Raw genomic sequence first — 17,592 nt, 5'->3', positions numbered from 1 at the left:
TTATTGTCAGAAATAAGCTAACACTTACATATTTTGTTCAACAACGTGATTCTTAGAACAAACCACCTCGTCCATTGGTAAATTAAAACCACTCTCGAAATTTCTCTTTTCGATACTTTAGTAAATATTTACGTTACATCCCATGTCTTCTGTCGTAATAAAGTATCGCACTGCATATAAGTGAATTTAGAGACGAATTTGCCACTCTATTTAAAACAGCATTTTAAACACCTACTGGCCTAAATCTGAATTATTAACTAGACATCCGCACTGCAAGCTTTTAATACCTATGATGATATCCATATGAACGGTTCACATACACCCTATTATCAATTTATCAGCCAGTCCGTGTGACCTCAATACTCACTATATTTTGATGAATTCGGATCCGTGTAGACCTGTGTTTTTGCACTAAGGTTTACAAATTGTCAGTTAACTGTGGGGACGCTGGCACATCACTAGCACTAGAAAACGGACTCACTATCACTCATAAAGTAATCTAGTAATATAATAATAGGCAGTCCTTCGAGTTGTCTGCACTGTGTTGGCGACGTATCACCTGAGGTACTTGAGCAGGCGGGTGAGGGTCGAGCTTCGTCGTCTCCTCGTCTGGTTGTCGTCGGGAATGAGGCCCTGAGGCCCCATGCTGTAGGGCGACGTCGGCCCTGTGGTTAGGAAATAGTCGCCCGAGGCACTGGAAACAGGAAGTTACCAAACTGAAGGTTGATCGAATATATAAGTAGTCAAGAATTTCTATTAAGGGTGTGGCGTTCAGTACAAATTAAACTTAGACCACAGAGGATCTTAAATGCTGTCGCTTTGACCCTTGTTCCGTGAAAATCAATGGTTTCGTAGAAATAATCAAAATTTGTTTCCATGCATTGATAACCATCAGAACAGATTTGATTCTGTTTAATAGTACCTTTAGTAGTTTTTGGTCATCATTATTTTGTAATATCTACCCTAACAAAATAATTCACTATGCAAGATGCAGCAAGCATGGTCCAGAAGAACAAAGAACACACAATTGTTAATTTCTCCAAAATTATTAATATTTGCTGATGTCTGAACATCATTGGGTTTTAATTGCTCTTAAGGTCCTTTAGTATCGGCCTTCGTTTAATCTTTGCTGAAAGCATCACTGTGTACAAAATTGGTGGTCCGATGCCATCTATAAAACAATTAGCAAGTTAGTATGCTGAAACTGCCTACGGCAAAAACACGGGTCGTTTATATACTAGGTGTCACACGAATTCCTGTGTATACGGTGTACCTATAGGTGTTTAGGTATACCCACTAATATAGCAAAGTTAAGGCCAGCGCAAACCGGCGGAGCGTAGCGCAGATCACCGAGGAGCATTTACGCCGCGCAGCGCACACCGGTGAGGAAAAAAGTCCCCTGACATACCGCGAGCGCCCGCACAGTCCGGCGCTCGCGGTCGGCGCACCACGGAGCACTTCGGCGCAGGCCGGGGGATGCCGCGGCATGCCGCCGCGTGGGTCTGTCACAACTCACAAGGGATTAGTGACTAGTATGCACGAGTTCTCCCCCGTCGTCCCGGCGCTACTCCGGCTCACTCGGGAGGCCTCGGCGCATGCCGCGGGATGCCGCGGCATGCCGCCGCCTACCGCCGCGGTATCCTCTGGCGTGCTCCTCGATGCCGCGGAGTAACAATCCTCCGTGATGCTCCGAGGTCAGTCTCAAAGCATTTAAATTTATACCTGAAGGTAATTGAAATAGGGAAGAAAATACATTGATAATTTTAAAGTGATCTGCGCTGCGCTCCGCCGGTTTGCGCAGACCTTTAAATTTAAGGTTGTCCTCTCACCGCGTGTTGACCAAGTCTCCCATGTAAATGGTGTGAGCGGAGCGAGCTTGGTGCCTCGCCCAGGTGTCGTAATCCGGCGCGAACGCGCTAGGGAAGGCCGTGGGCGATTGTATCGACTCCACGAACAGCCGCCAGGAGCGGTCGTGGCTGCACAGGTCTGGAATGTGTCGTTATCACTTATCGATTCATGTTTATATTTTATGTGACAACTAGTGGGTATCGTCTTGGGTCGTCCCATTCGTTTTTCGTCAAGTTCTTAAATTAGTCCTATTCTGCTTTCGTCACTCATTCTACATTGAAAGCCAGTGATGATTGTGACGAATGTAGAATGAGTGACGAAAGCAGAATAGGACTAATTTAAGAACTTGACGAAAAACGAATGGGACGACTGAAGACGATACCAACTAGTGAGATTCACGAGCCTAAAATTTCTAGTGGTATCTGATACCTGAGGTTTAATTTTTTGAGGTTAATCTCTTTCTTATTGGATTGGGCATACCTTGTTAATTAGGAACTGTTTCATTTGGTCATAAACTTTACTTGAGGTATGCGTGTATAGTTTGCTCCACATGCCTACTTGTTTCGTGCTTCGACTAATTATAGCTCCCAAACATGGCTATTACTATTCAGCTAATAGGTCACGTGGCTAGGTTGAGATGTTTAGTTGCTTTTTGTACATAATAGAATCTAAAAAAAACTGTATTATACACATTATAATTACATTTGATAAACTAAATAAAAAAAACAACCTTACTAATGTAGGTACAATCGACGTCAAAGATATATTATGTTTACACTTTTGTACCTTGCTCCTTCTAAAAAGGCGCAAAGTGTACACATATCTTTGACGTCGACACTGTTATGCGTGAAAACAACCCCCCTCCTTTCTATAGTCGGCAGTTAAGAATCAAATACTCGTACTTTGGTTGTTGCTAACATTTCTTATTTAGATAGACTTAAATCCCAAATATTATGAGGCAAGCGTAATAGTGCTGTCGGGTTTAAGTGCACACATTCTGCAAAGCATATTTATCCTTGTATATTTCTACATTAAGTATTTGGGTGAATCAACATTTTCTTGTCACTTGTTGTTCCCTTGTTACATAGTCACCTGGGTATCTCATCTATACATTTTTATGCCAGTAATAAGCCCTTTCTTTTCTTTAGTAGAACGTAGCAGTTAGTATCAATGGATTACTTTTTTTTCGGTTAGGTATTGTAAAAAATCCATTGTTACCCTTAATTCACTGCACCCTACTCTCCCCTTTAACATTTCTTCTAAAAAATAACAAACTATGCTACTATTAGGTATATTGTCGCCAGCCTGACGGCGCAGAATAACAAAAAAAAAGTTGATCCACCCATCTCCAGATTAACTTTAGGTCTTTCTGTTGTTAAAGTATAGCAGCTAATAACGACACAATACAACTAAGTATATATACAATACAATTTAGCCGGAATTTAGCATCCATCACCTTCTTAGAAGCATTCCTCCTTCCAGTTAATAACACTGGGTCGTTCACCGGATACGAAATATAAAGTTTCCAGGCAGTCGAAATTGCTTGCATGCTACTAGAGTGATTTCGCCAGTATACGTTACGGTTATAGTTGTGCTTTCTGCTGAAAATGAATAGACAAATCGGCATTTGCCCAATAACAATAAAAATCTAGTACTTATTTGTAAATCCCCATAAATAGCCAATCTGCATTGCAACATATTTAAGCTCGCCGCCGCAAATGTAGGTATGTCAGCATTCCTAAAAGCGAAGCTTAGGCGCGTTTGTGGTTTGGTGAACTTACTACGCTGAGATATCGTTCGCATCTTTTGCATCCGAGTCATGTTCTGAATTTGCTCGGAGGTCAGATAATATTCGGCGAACTCAGAGTTATTATCGTCAAGATACTCTGAAAACGTAATTGTGTAGTGTCAGGATATCTGCTCGAGTGTACAACCACCTAGATAGCCAGGAAGTAGCCATATGGTTGATGAATTCATTTAGGCATACATTATACATACGTGCGAATAAAAATCCCATTACATATAAATTGTAGGTATTTTTTTATCACAGGCTTAAAGTTGGCGTATTAATAAGAGACCAAGTTATTACCCGGACATAAAAAAATAAAAATAATTCAGTATCTTAATTAAATTACAATGTCTGATCTGGTGCCTCTTTTTAAGTGTTATAAATAAATGATTTTTTCAAGACGAATAATTTGCGTGGCAATTACATAGATAAAGGTCTCGCGAGTACACCGTAAAGAGATTTGCAGATTAATTAGGATTTCAATGAAGGCTGGATAAATGTACCAATTTTCTATTTTCAAATACCAAATAGGAAGAAAAACATGGCTATGTTGAATTAAGATCACTGTTCTGACACGGAAACGGGTGTCATTGGACTTGCTACTTGATAATTTTCTCAGTAACTACGTAATTATTGCAGATTAATTGTGGTTATTAAATACGTCCGGTTGCTTATTATTAATCATGTTGCTTAATAATCAAAAGTTTTGAATTCATTAAATTGCTAGTAATTAATGGACCCTCGTGTTACTACTGAATGTAACTGGAGTTTGTACTCTACAAGTATTACTTCGTGACTAATATTGAAGTAGGTACACTGAGAGAAAAATCATCACCAGGAATTAAAAAACAGTTCTGTACTGGGGGAAAAAATGAAGTTTTAGCAATAATTATGGACGTTTCACTATTTCTGTAAAGTTTATTTATTTCTACAAACAGCTCAGTAATCTCAAATATAAATTCAACAAAAAGATAATAGAAATTGCAAGACCTAATAGAAATTACAAAAGTCAATTTGTTCCTATTAGTTAACTCTCCTTGTCCCCGGATTAAGTTTATTTTTGTAATTCTAACTGTATTTTTGCTGTACTTTTCTCTCAGTGTACATTTATAATGTAGGTGTGCTTTACTTTTATAAGTATAGATATACCTATTGGAGTGTGATTGCAGTTTCGTCTTGTTGCGATTTGAAATAATCGTTTGGTCACGATTATGATAAAAATTACATTACCCCTGGCTGGACTTCTGATGGAACATTGTTTTCGTACCGTAAATCTATCAATTTTGATGCGTATCCATTTTACGAATAACGGCAATTATGTTGACGTTGCCTATTAAGGGGTAAAGTTACTACAAGTGCTTGGTTTCAATGTGTTGCAATGAAATTGGATCTCGCCTCTGTATTTGCACACTGCGGATGAGGGAGCACGACAGCTGCATACTATTACATTTGGACATGGTAAATTAATAATATTAGAATTTAAACTGTTGTGAGACTATGGTACTAACATATAATAATTTTACGGTTTAGACTCACTTGTTTTTAGTCATTCGCTGCTCGCATTGTTAGTGCTTGAGAAAGGAGACCTAGGCTCTGAAACATGTCGCGTGAGTGACTAAAAACAAGTGAGTCAAAACCGTCAAGTCAATATTAATTGTATTGTTTTTTTTCTATATACTGGGGTTTTCTATATACTATTTACCGATATACTGGGGTCTTTATGTCGCAAAGGATTATTTCCTAATTTCTTTTTTACCTACTATAAAATCCTTAAGTAAGGAAATTCGCAATTTCGCAACGAGTGGCAAATTTTAAAACACGACCGAAGGGCCATACTGTGAAACGTTGTACAATACACGTGCGAATAGGTAATTCGTATCTCGTAAATACGAGTAGCTACGTGGGCCATACTGAAAATTTCTGGATTCTGATATATGAGACGACTTATTTTTTCTAAGTGGACAGTTCAGGAATTTTCAGTATACCCTGAGTATTACAGTAGGTACATATGGTGCTATCAGTGTTGGCAAAAAATCTACTGATTGAGGATTGACGATTACTAATCGTCAATTCGGATTGATCGGTCAATCCTCAATCCTCAATCGTCAATTCGGATTGACGATTACTTTGTATGTACCTACCTAATGTCCTTTTTATTTAGGCCATTTTTCGAAACTAGCCAAATACGTTCAAAAGCGGTGTCTGAGTTTACCAAAGGTTCCGAAACATGTTTCCGACGGCAATATGAAGGATGTCCTTTTTGGAACATTATCGGGACTTTCCTTAAAATTAACCAATAGCGTTCAAAATCGATATCTGAGGTGCCCAAAGGTTTCGAAACTTGTTTCCGAGGGAAATATTGAGAGATGCCCTTTTTTGGGACATTTCTAGAAATTACCCGATTGCGTTTAAAATCGATATCTGAGGTAACCAGAGGTTTCTAAAATGTCCCAAAACAGGGCATCTCGGAATATTACCGTCGGAAACATGTCCCAAAATGTCCCAAAACAGGGCATCTCGGAATATTACCGTCGGAAACATGATTCGGAACCTTAGCGTAGGTAAAAAGTCACTTCTCGGTATTGCCGTCAGAAACATGTTTCGAAACCTTTGGGCACCTCAGATATCGATTTTGAACGCAATAGGTTAATTTTAAGAAATGTCCCATAAAAGTCCAAAAAAAAAAGGAAACTACGTCTGTATTGCCGTCGGAAACATGTTACCTACCATGTGAACCTTTGGAAATCTCAGATATCGTTTTAAAGTGCCAACGAATAATTTAAAATAATGTCCCGAAATGGAAGGGACAGCTTTCGGGACCTATGGTCGACATCGATTACGAATATGAACGTAATCGGCCAATTTCGAAAAATGTCCCAAAAAGGGACATCAGGAACATGTTTTCGAACCTCTGGGAACCTCCGATATCGACTTTAAGTCCAGTAAGTAAGTCCCAAAAAAGGACACCTTTGAAAAGTAATCTTAGGGACTATAGTTAATCTAGATTGAGAATTGATTTAATCCGAATTGAGGATTGATGCGTTAATTCCGATTGATTCAATCGGATTGACGCGTCAATCTGAATTGAATCAATTCGAATTGATCAATCCGGATTGATCAATTCGGATTTACGCGTCAATTCGATTGATCAATCCGGATTGACTTAGTTCAGATTGATGCCAACACTGGGTGCTATGGTGGTGGTCGTATAGGTAGAGTCGTGAATACCTTCCGGGCTGAACATGTCAAAGTCCCCATTGGGGCAGCCGGGCTGTGTGCCGCCGCTGCCCGCGTAGTTGGGCCAGAAGTCCACGGTACCGGTGGAGGTGGTGGTGCCGTACCCGCCGGGGTCGCTGTGGATGATGTCCACGAAGCGCGCGCACTTGCGGTCCAGCCCGGCGCGCACGCCCAGCGAGCCCTCGAACAGAGCCCGTGCTGGATCTAAACCTGTGATTCTGGATGCGGCAAGTCGTATTACACTACAGAATTACAAGTCCAAGTGAGTCCTAACAGAAGACCTGGATGAGGCACTTGAAGTAAGCAATTCGTAACTTTAAACTTTAGGTCTCATTGACATCGGTAGAGTTAGACCAAGTCTGCAACGATTTTGATAGGAGACGCAGTGCAAGTGTTATTTTATACGTCATAATTTCATAGAAGATTGAAATTTAAAATAACACTGCGTGTGCTATCTAAATCGTTGCAGACTTGTCTTGGTCTAACCAGCCACAGAACTTGAATGCTTCCAAATGCCCAGTTATCAAAATACGTTTAATTAAGGTCGAACCACGGATAATGATAAGAAATACAAAAGTAAGCAATAGCTAGGTAGTTATTTATTACGGAAAAAACCGTCATGGTTAACATACGTTATTTGTAACCTTAAAAGAGCAAGGACAATGACTGCAACTCAAGATTCGTTACGCGTGACAAGAAAACAGTCTTAAAATAAAATAATCATTAGCAGTGGATAAGCAAACATGTGAAGAAGACTGAACAAGTCTTGAAATAAACCGCCGTTCTGAATAACAATTAGTTTTGTTCGTGAGAATCGTGAGTCAAGTGAGTTATGTCATACGGTTAGGTTAACACTTACCTTGCAACAACATGGCCGTTTTCTCTGGCCCGCCTACCAGCGTACCCCATCACATGGGCACCCAAGGAATGTCCTAGGAGATGTAGTCGTGTCGTATTCATCCCAGCTCGGGCCAACATTGTAAGAGCTTCTCCCAAATCGTCACCAACCTGGTCGAAAATAATTTAATTGCAGAGCCTGTTATACTTAGGTACACGTTTCCTACATTACATGTAACTTATTGCATAAAACATTGCCGAAATACAGCATATCAAACTGGTTTATTACATGTAATCGCATCCTTCTCACCGATTTTTTTTTATTTACCAAGCATGAATTGGATGATAAAATGTCAAAAACAACCGCCGTGGTATCTACATGGCTAGTTATTTGGTTTAAAGGTTGTTGACATTCAATAAATATAGGAAATATAAAAAAAAAAACCAATATATTCAGGCGAAATAAACCCCATTTGTACAGTTGTACATGTACATAAATGAATTCAGTACCCCTGAATTATACCAAACACGGCCTAGTAGCTTCACTGATGTAGGTAGGTAGATATCAAGATAACATTCAGAGCACCAAATAAACTTTCAAGAGAGGATATGCCGAAAACAATTCAAGATATCGAAAACAATTCAAGAAATTTGACTAAGTAAATTAAACTTGTAGCAAATGTAAGTTTCGGTTTGTCTAAGTAGTCACGTCGCTAAGACGCAAGTTTCCAAGATATAAGTGATAAACCGAAAAATGGGACCTTATCCCCCTCTCCTCCATAGGGACTACGGCCGGGGACTTTTGATATGTTTTCCTCCTAACTAGTCCAAACAAAGTTATGGAATCAAAAATTGAGTTCCTAGCATTTCCCTCTACATTTTCTTATTGCTTGGCCTAAATGAAAAGAGATGGACGATTTATTATGTCATATAACAGCGAGCTTCATTCGTCCGGATAACATGATGATGATTAAACGGTGCCATAATTTTCTGTGTTCAGGATATGTACCTAGGTCGTACACTTACAATTTTTGCATTCGGAACTGCCGAAAATACGTAAGTCATTGGCAGACCAAGAATTCCGACGTCAGCTTCCTTCTCCCAATCAAGGAGAATCACGTTCCTCTTTTTGGTGGCTAAGTAGGCCGAGAGGACGGCGGTGGTGGCCGGTCCCCCCACCTTGCCTCTGTAGCCGAATGTGAACACGATAGTCGGGTGGGCATGATTGATGCATGTTGAATTAACCAGGAGTTGCGGTTTAGTCAACGGAACCACTTCGAAGTTATCAAGCGTTCTGAAAAATGAAATGTAATTGGTCAATCTTACGTTATGTCCGTCTGTCTAGACTAGGCTACCTATAAAGGAAGCATTGACCTCATGCAAGCATTGATCTTAGGCAATTTATTTTTTTCAGTTAAAATGCGTAACAAAATTTAATGAACAGAGATATAAGAACTACAGATGTAATTTGACTTTGCATATCTTGCCTACGGGTTTCTATTTTTACGTGGCATTAGTGATTATTACAGGGAATTATAAAATCAATATTATTTCATTTGTTACGAAATAACTCAATTCTTTACAAACTTTTGTATAAATGCAAGTGGCTCTTTCAAAATTGGGGTAATTCAAGTCACTATTCCCCATAATTACCTCGCGGTCAAGCCGTTAGGTATGGGGACATTGGTCTGGTTCGATCAAGAACTATTCCTCTGCGCTCGCGCACCCAACGGGAACACACGGCCACGTACAGTAGGTACACGTAATGCATTGCATTGTTAGCTACTTATATTCTAGGTTATCACCTCCATACAGGTCGGACGGGTTCTTTAACACACATTCCTGATAAGTGGACATTATTGTCTTATGTAGTCTTTACGAGTTTGTGCTGTTACTTGTATCATCGTACATACGCGAGGCATGAAATGACACAGTTGACTTCTCTTCGTAGCATATTATGCATAAAAATAACTTTAAGTATGTATGTATTACATACAATACCTACACATAAGAAATCCCTAGGTAACAGTAATATGCGATCTTTAAATGCTTTTAATAATTTGGCTGTGTTCCGGTAAAAACTAAAAAACTATTCACTTTACAAACGAACAAGGGTTCCGATATTTTTTTTTATTCCGGTGTGCGAACGTTTCTCTATCGATAATATCACATCTGTTTTAAATAACTACCTAACTAACAATCTGCCTATAATTTGTGTAATAGCTACAGATGAAATTTGATTGCAAAGACAAATGATTAATATATATGGATTGAGGCTATTGGGCTGGCGCGGTGTGACGGTCAGGGCTGTCACAACGCTTACCGACCACTTTTCCACGGACGCATCAGCTTAGTTTGACCTCCAATGACGTTTAGTTGTTATGGACCACTAGATCAAGTTATGCTCATCTCATAGTCGAAGCAAAACATTATGTCAATTACATAGCTTCATGTCGTAAGCCTGGTCTAGTTATAAACAAATATGAACCTACTAATGATTCTGTAATGTAAGTGTAGCAATTAACCTCAAAATTTGTTATTGTAAAGTTTAATTTACTATAATTTTTGAAATATGTAGATAATAAATAGAGAGTTTGTTTGTAATATGATATAATCACCTACTTTGTATGAAGTTGTATCTATTGTAACTATAAAGCACAAATATTAAACGCGGCACGATACGAGTACCTAATATATACCTAAGTACACATTATCAAGGATTTATTTTCTACTCATGATTTCCCATAAATATTAACCAATAAGTCAAAGTTTACTTGCAGGCATCCGATTGCCAACGACTCGTCCTACCTGTTAGCATACCATTTCTTACTTTAGATTCCTTGACTTCAATTCGGGATTACCTGACTTACTGTCGCTGCACCGTGCCTTTTGTAAGGGTCCTGCGTTGTTAATCAAGATATCCTCTCATTTGGTTTGTCAATGTTGGCGCGTTTGACATAAGTACATTTCTGATTTTCAACTCTTTCGGACAGCGGATACAGCTGTCTAACCTTTCTAATTACCCAGTGTTGTGACAGTATGACTGGTAATTGGCATCGATTGGCAATTGTGTTAACCCTGATGATAATTTTTGGACACATACCTTGTTGTCTTGTTAACCAGTTTTAATTAAAGTTCTTCCCTGGGGTCATACTGATAATAAACCTTTAAGTTGCCCTGATTAATCTAGCTATAAATATTTAAGTTTTAGCTTATTATAGGTAGGTAGCATTCAACGTTTGATTATAATTTATCACATGAGAAACGTATCGTGGGAGTGATGTATCCGAAGTGGGTTTACGCTAAACCACCAATGGAGCGAATAATGACTAGAAAATGCGTTTCATAAGATCGTGATTTAAAAAAAAGCCTTGGACAATTGCAGCGGACCTGTGTTTGTATTGGCAAATTGCCTCTTCCGCTCTAGACATTCAGAAACAATTAAAACGTTGGTTAGGTCAGGATGCGCAGGTAAACGACAGAATTACCAAATCCTGCTTCCTATAGTTTCATTATTGTACTCTTAATTATTTCTACTTTTAAATTTTATTAATATTGGCGTTGTGCGTGCGTGGTAAAGCCCGCCACAGGACAGACGGAGGGATAATATACCGTGAGATACCGAACTATATCTTAAAGTAGGTACCTATAGCTACCACCACACACAACGATTCCAAAATAGGTATATATCGCTCTCTGTCTATAGTACCTACATTGTGAGACTTGTGAGAGAGACGAAATATAGCAAAATATATCGTAATATACCGAGCTATACCATCTTAAGGTATCTTAAAATATCGTAATATACCAAAATATACATTATAGCCTCGTGTTTTAGATTCTGTCAAATAGTACGTAAAATATATCGTAAGATGCCTTGCTACTCGTATAAGATATCCTCTGGTATATTATCGCTCCGTCTATGACGACCTTAAAGGTGTTCCCCATCACTGTTCAAGTTTACCTTATGGTTGCAACGACTTAATGTCAAATTATAAATCGACAATACCTATGGAAGTTGCTGAAATTCGTTCCACAAGTTAACACAATAAAACTGACTAGAGTTCCCAAAACTGCTCTAGAAATATAGACCAAAATAGATAGGTACGTTAACTTTTCTACATCGTTAACTTATTGTCGAAATCACTCGCTCACTAATTAATCATATGTAATATTAATAATGTGTTACTATGCAACTGTGAATAATTTAAAGGAGAACAAACACTTTCTAGTATTCATTACTGGTTGCCTAGCTGATATCTACTTAAGTAGATTAACCCCTCGCATGCTTAAACACGGATCCGTGCGTGTGAGTTAAAATTTATTGTTTTAATGTCAAGGTCACTTTATCAATGATCAATTTGACAGGCCGAAGACAAGGGGATAATATCTGGGGTACCTAACATTTTACCAATGAGACGAATGTATTCAGCCTGCCCGGCTTCATGGATACAGCATGCAATAGAGCCAATTCCCGGTACCTTCGGTTCCGGTATTTCCCGGGAGCCAACCCTAGTAGAGTTACTTTTGCCAACACTGATTTTCAATGATTTGTAAAATTTATAAATAATAAAAAAATTAATATAAGTAACCAATTTATTATTTCTTATGGCTTTTTTTTGTTTGGTTATCGTAATACAAATAATAACGGTGTTCCATTTATATTTCATTAAATTGTCAAAAGGGACTGTTACACCCGTTTTTGGGAAAAAGATTACAAACATGCGTGAATAAATAAAATACGTGTAGGTTAGCTTGTTTAATTTGAAGTAGGTATAAGATAACAAATAGACCGGTCTTGAGGTGCGTGCGCAGGCTAGGGATGCCAAACGCACGAAATCATCTTAATATATTATGTGCAACACTATCACTGACAAAAAATATCTACTGGCGGGTGTTTGCATCAAATAAATTCAAGAAAAAACAATTCTTGAATCAAATAAAATAACTTTGCACCTTAGAGGATAAAATATAACTTTTCCCATTGATTTCAAATAATAAAGAGAGCCTCCGAGCGGGTTTAGATAAAAGTTGAAATTTATGTTTTTTTTTGCTATGTATTACAATAAGTTCTAACATTAATTTAAGCCCTTTTCTCTTAAAGTTTCACCTTTTTATAGAAAATATTTATTTAAAAGAAGTGCCAACCCTAGCACTAGCGCCGCATGTTTATCAACAAACCTGCAAAGAAAGCGGGGCCACCCGATTACGATCCGCGGCCGCGTGCGTTGTATAACGTATAACTCAAGGTGCTCTAATGGTCCACTTAGGTAACCTAAACCGAACTTGCCATAGCACCATAAATTTTTCCAAATTTCCTTACATAGGGTACATCGCCAATTACTAGCCACCCCCCAATTACTGGCCACTTAATTTGATTTCTATTTATAGGTGAACAAAGTTCATTTTAGTATATAAGGTACGAAAATCCAATTATTAGCCAGTTTTCAATTACTGGCCACCTATTCCAAAAATGAATTCTATTTACAGATAAATAAAACTCATTTTCAGTATAAGGAAAATGGCCAGTAACTGAAATTTATCCACAACCCACTCGTTCAATAACTGGCCGCCTCTTACAAAAATGAGTTCTATTCACCTATACACAGAATTCATTTTAGTATAGGTGGCCGGTAATTGAAAACTGGCTAATAATTGGCGATGTACCCTAAGTATAAATAAAGTTGCCTATTCTTAAATCTTTATGCCTTGAAGAATTTAAAAGTAGCAGGATGTTTCTAACAAAATAAGAGTATAGGTAGCGCAAATTACTAGTTTTTATACTCGTATTGAACATTTACACGTTTTTATCAAGGGTAAATGCCATTAAAACAATACACGGAAACTTAAGCAAAACCTTGAACGGTTGAAGTTAAGATCTACGAACGCTAAGAACTTGCCTCCATAGAAAAAAAATCACTAAAATATGTTTAATTTTCAATTATGTTTAATTGTATATCTTCGCCCTGCACACCACAGCAATATAATTTTAATACAAAATAGCTACTTAGTACAGATATAGTGCATAATCGTATTTTTCCATGCCACTACTTACTTACTACCTACCGAGACTGACTGAAATAGCAAGACACGTTCGTTTTTGTTTGAAAAAACGCCTCATTTGACACCATAGATATAAACTATGGATGAGCGCATGCATATGAATTGCCCGTTGCAATCTTCATGTCAGCAAAAAAGCGCCATCTGTTACACACTGCGTACAACTACGTGAGCTCGACTCTCGCGATAACTTTGTACGGGCGTACAAGGCTTGTTAAGTTTATTCGCGGTTTATATCAGAAGAGCGTCGATTAAGTTTATGGTTAATCAAAATTATTTGTTGTATTTGTTGGCGTTGTTTGATATCCGTGTCGTCGACACTGACGCTCCTTCTTACCTCTCAAGACCCGTGACATCTGTACTAAAATCAGCTGAAGACGAAAAACAGAGAAAATATTCCACGGCCTGTGAAATGCGACATGCAACTTTCACACCACTTGTAACATCTGTTGACAGCGTCTATGCACCCCAAATGTCCTCCGTTATAAAACATATGGCAGAAACCATATCTCAACGTTGGAACCGATCTCTAAGTACTGTACTGGGCTGGCTGAGATGCAGGATCAGTAACGCCGTTATACGTGCCACCACCATGTGCATCCGAGGCACACGCCACCGGTTTAAGTCCCCCGCCTGGTGGCTTGGGTTCGACGACGGTGCCGCCCTTCCACACATCGACTGAAACCCCTTTTCTACCCTACCTACATATGTCTTAACCTAACCCTTTGCCTATGTATTACTTATGATTCTCGTAATAAATGCTTTAGTTAACATATTTATTGTATTAAAATGGGCGAACTTATCCTTATAAGTTTCCGTTCTTCTACGTTATTTCGTGATGTCATTATCGTCTCAGGTGGCAATGCAATATTTTAAACATTCGCGCAGTGCGGTGTGCCGCCCTGTGTAAGCCGGCTCTGTCAAGGTCGACAAGTTGGCCGAGCTACTAGCTACAGCAGTACAGTTCGATAAGTACCTCCCGAGCTTTCGCGAGTAAAATGCGGCGAACAACTATTTCTGTTAGTTTCTTGCTTGCAAAACAGGTAGAGTAAAAAAGAAGGAAACAGCAATACAAACTAACTATTTTGGCTCAGTGATCCAAAGAGAATCTTGGCCTCCGAAACGAGAGCGTGCCACCTGTCCACAAATATGATGCAAAAATATAAGTAGGTAATGGAAAGTATAAAATACAGCGATGTGAATTAATCGGTGTTTGAAAATGCGCGCTTTGTTTCTAGCGCTCACCTGTTAATTTTTTTTGAGTTTTACCTACAGATAATTAAAAACTTTAACCTGACAAGAATTAATATACTAGGTACCTAAGTCAACGAATAAAACAATAACAAATACTTGATCTTGTTATTTCGAATGTTTTTAATAATTATGTAAAAGAAACGGGAACAAACTCTGTAAGACAGACAATAGGTACTTTAATTTCGGTAATTATATCCGGTAGGTAATCAACTAATCATATTTAAGTAAATTTACCTATACAAATCACGCAGTATGCATTTCTACTTCATAATAACTTCCAAAGAGAAATGACGTCCTTACAAGGTTAATGCATTAGCGCTATGACGTACGAGCGAACATTAGTTGCTCGTGAGAATGAAATAAAATTATCGTTTAAAATTGGTTTTAAGCAATAAATAAACCTAATTGGAAATTACTTACCGATGATATGAGATCCCATTTTTTTTCTTATACTTCCTATAATGGTTTTTGCACCCTTTTACAACGCAATAAGGCATTTTTGTGTTATGCTGCGTGACAACTTTCTACTGCGCAATTCGCCACACGACTGAGCGCCGGGGTGTGATAAATGCAAATATCACACCCATGTAGCGGCCCCCTTTTTAGTGCTCGTTAGCCGCGTCCTTACGAAGTAATATATATGTCCATGTTTGACACTGACATATCTAATCCATATCGTTTCTAGATCTATTAATTGACGGATCTTAAAGTTCGAATCGGGTAGATAGTCGAGGGATTTGAGTAGCAAAATTTATGTAGGTACCGAAGTATATAAGTATGTACCTACTTTCAGAGTTATTGGGGTGAAACGTTAATAAAACCCGCTCGAATCACCAAATCTATCGCCGCAAGTTCCGCTCAGTTCGCCACATATCTTGTTCCTTTCTAATTTTCTGGCTTTACGTCCCTTTTTAAAACAAACCCTTGACATTTCTTTAAAAGCAGATTTAATAGCAATCAGCACAAAATACGAATTTAGATTCCTATGGTATGATTGATGATGATGAACGTTTATTATTTGGTCCAAGGCATCGTGAGATGAAAACATGACAAGTAAAAAATAAACAAGTGTAATAATCTAAGCTTGTTTATTCCGTATACCTTTACTACTACGGTATACGTATGTACTTACCTTAATCTATTTATTTTAGTAGTTTTTTGTTAAATTGATTTAAATACCTACGAGCTTAGCAATTTGATTGACGTGATTGACGTTGATTGATTGACTGTAAATATAAAATGGCATAGTAAATCAAAGCACAATAGGTTTTTATATATACATATTATTCAAGATCAAGAGCTTTAGCCATGATCTTCTTTTAAAATCTTTGTTTTTTAACAAGATAAGCTAGTATAGAAGTAATAAATTGAATCATATTTTGATAAGTAGTGCGAAATGTATGTTGTGTATTTATTTTTCTGACGCTGTTACTTAAACACAAAATTACTTAATGTTTCTACTTTGGGGAGCAACGTCGAATACCTAACTTATGTGTTTTCTTTTTTTCTTACGTGACCGAAACTTTGACCTCACCAAAATATTTATAAGTGTCATGATCATATGACTACCTCGTTGGGAAATGTATTCTGCATCGATTATATTTGTGTATCATCTACTAGTTTATTATGTAATTGTCTATAGGTCGTGTCTTTAGTCAACGAGTTAAACGTTGATATTATTTTATTATACATCATTTTTGAAGTCGGATTTACTTTTTTTTTATATTTTTTTTCCTTATGGTATTTGGTATTCAGCCACAGTTGCGCTTTATACAATATTTAAGGATTAACTGAATGCTGAATGCTGAATTATGTATGTAGTTTGAATCGACGGAAATAATGTAATCTGTGATAAATACTAGTGTATTGTATTGTATTGTTTCGATATTACGTCGCACGCCGCGCGAAGATACTATGTAAACTAACTTTAATTGCTTACCAAATTTCAAATCAATTCGTCCAATGAAAATGGAAGATATTTCAAGAATTCATTGTCATTTGATACGGTATGTATACTATATCAGCACAAAATACGAATTTAGATTCCTATGGTATGATTGATGATGATGAACGTTTATTATTTGGTCCAAGGCATCGTGAGATGAAAACATGACAAGTAAAAAATAAACAAGTGTAATAATCTAAGCTTGTTTATTCCGTATACCTTTACTACTACGGTATACGTATGTACTTACCTTAATCTATTTATTTTAGTAGTTTTTTGTTAAATTGATTTAAATACCTACGAGCTTAGCAATTTGATTGACGTGATTGACGTTGATTGATTGACTGTAAATATAAAATGGCATAGTAAATCAAAGCACAATAGGTTTTTATATATACATATTATTCAAGATCAAGAGCTTTAGCCATGAACTTCTTTTAAAATCTTTGTTTTTTAACCTTTTGGCCGCCGGACCTAGTCCGCAAAGACGCTCACTCACACGCCAGAGCAAATTTTAAGTAAACAACTAATAAAAAGTTTAGGGATTGCAAATAGTGATATCGATATTTACAATATTATGGTAAAAATCTTTTTAATTTAGCTTTGTTCTTATCCTGTTTTA

General features: G+C 37.6%; 1 protein-coding gene across 2 annotated transcripts in view; it reads right to left on the bottom strand.

The window, feature by feature from the left end:
* Nucleotides 1-44: 44 nt before the first annotated feature.
* The window catches only part of LOC134663890 (pancreatic triacylglycerol lipase-like), a 31,149-nt gene continuing 13,601 nt past the window's right edge, over nucleotides 45-17,592 (bottom strand). Inside the window, exons 3-7 of one of the 2 annotated variants that reach the window (XM_063520436.1) lie at nucleotides 8,738-9,005; nucleotides 7,734-7,882; nucleotides 6,866-7,092; nucleotides 1,830-1,986; nucleotides 45-694 (exon numbers count right to left, since the gene is read on the bottom strand). In XM_063520436.1, coding sequence (XP_063376506.1) covers nucleotides 556-694; nucleotides 1,830-1,986; nucleotides 6,866-7,092; nucleotides 7,734-7,882; nucleotides 8,738-9,005 — 940 coding nt within the window. In that variant the 3' untranslated portion in view covers nucleotides 45-555. Of the gene's footprint in view, nucleotides 695-1,829; nucleotides 1,987-3,327; nucleotides 3,735-6,865; nucleotides 7,093-7,733; nucleotides 7,883-8,737; nucleotides 9,006-17,592 lie in introns of those variants that run through there. The other variant, XM_063520428.1, reaches the window with a different exon arrangement.

The sequence above is a fragment of the Cydia fagiglandana genome, chromosome 1 (assembly GCF_963556715.1).
Source record: "Cydia fagiglandana chromosome 1, ilCydFagi1.1, whole genome shotgun sequence".
In the NCBI taxonomy this organism is placed as follows: domain Eukaryota; kingdom Metazoa; phylum Arthropoda; class Insecta; order Lepidoptera; family Tortricidae; genus Cydia; species Cydia fagiglandana.
The sequence above is the reverse complement of the archived record's forward strand: the minus strand, read 5'-3'. Positions and strand labels throughout refer to the sequence as shown.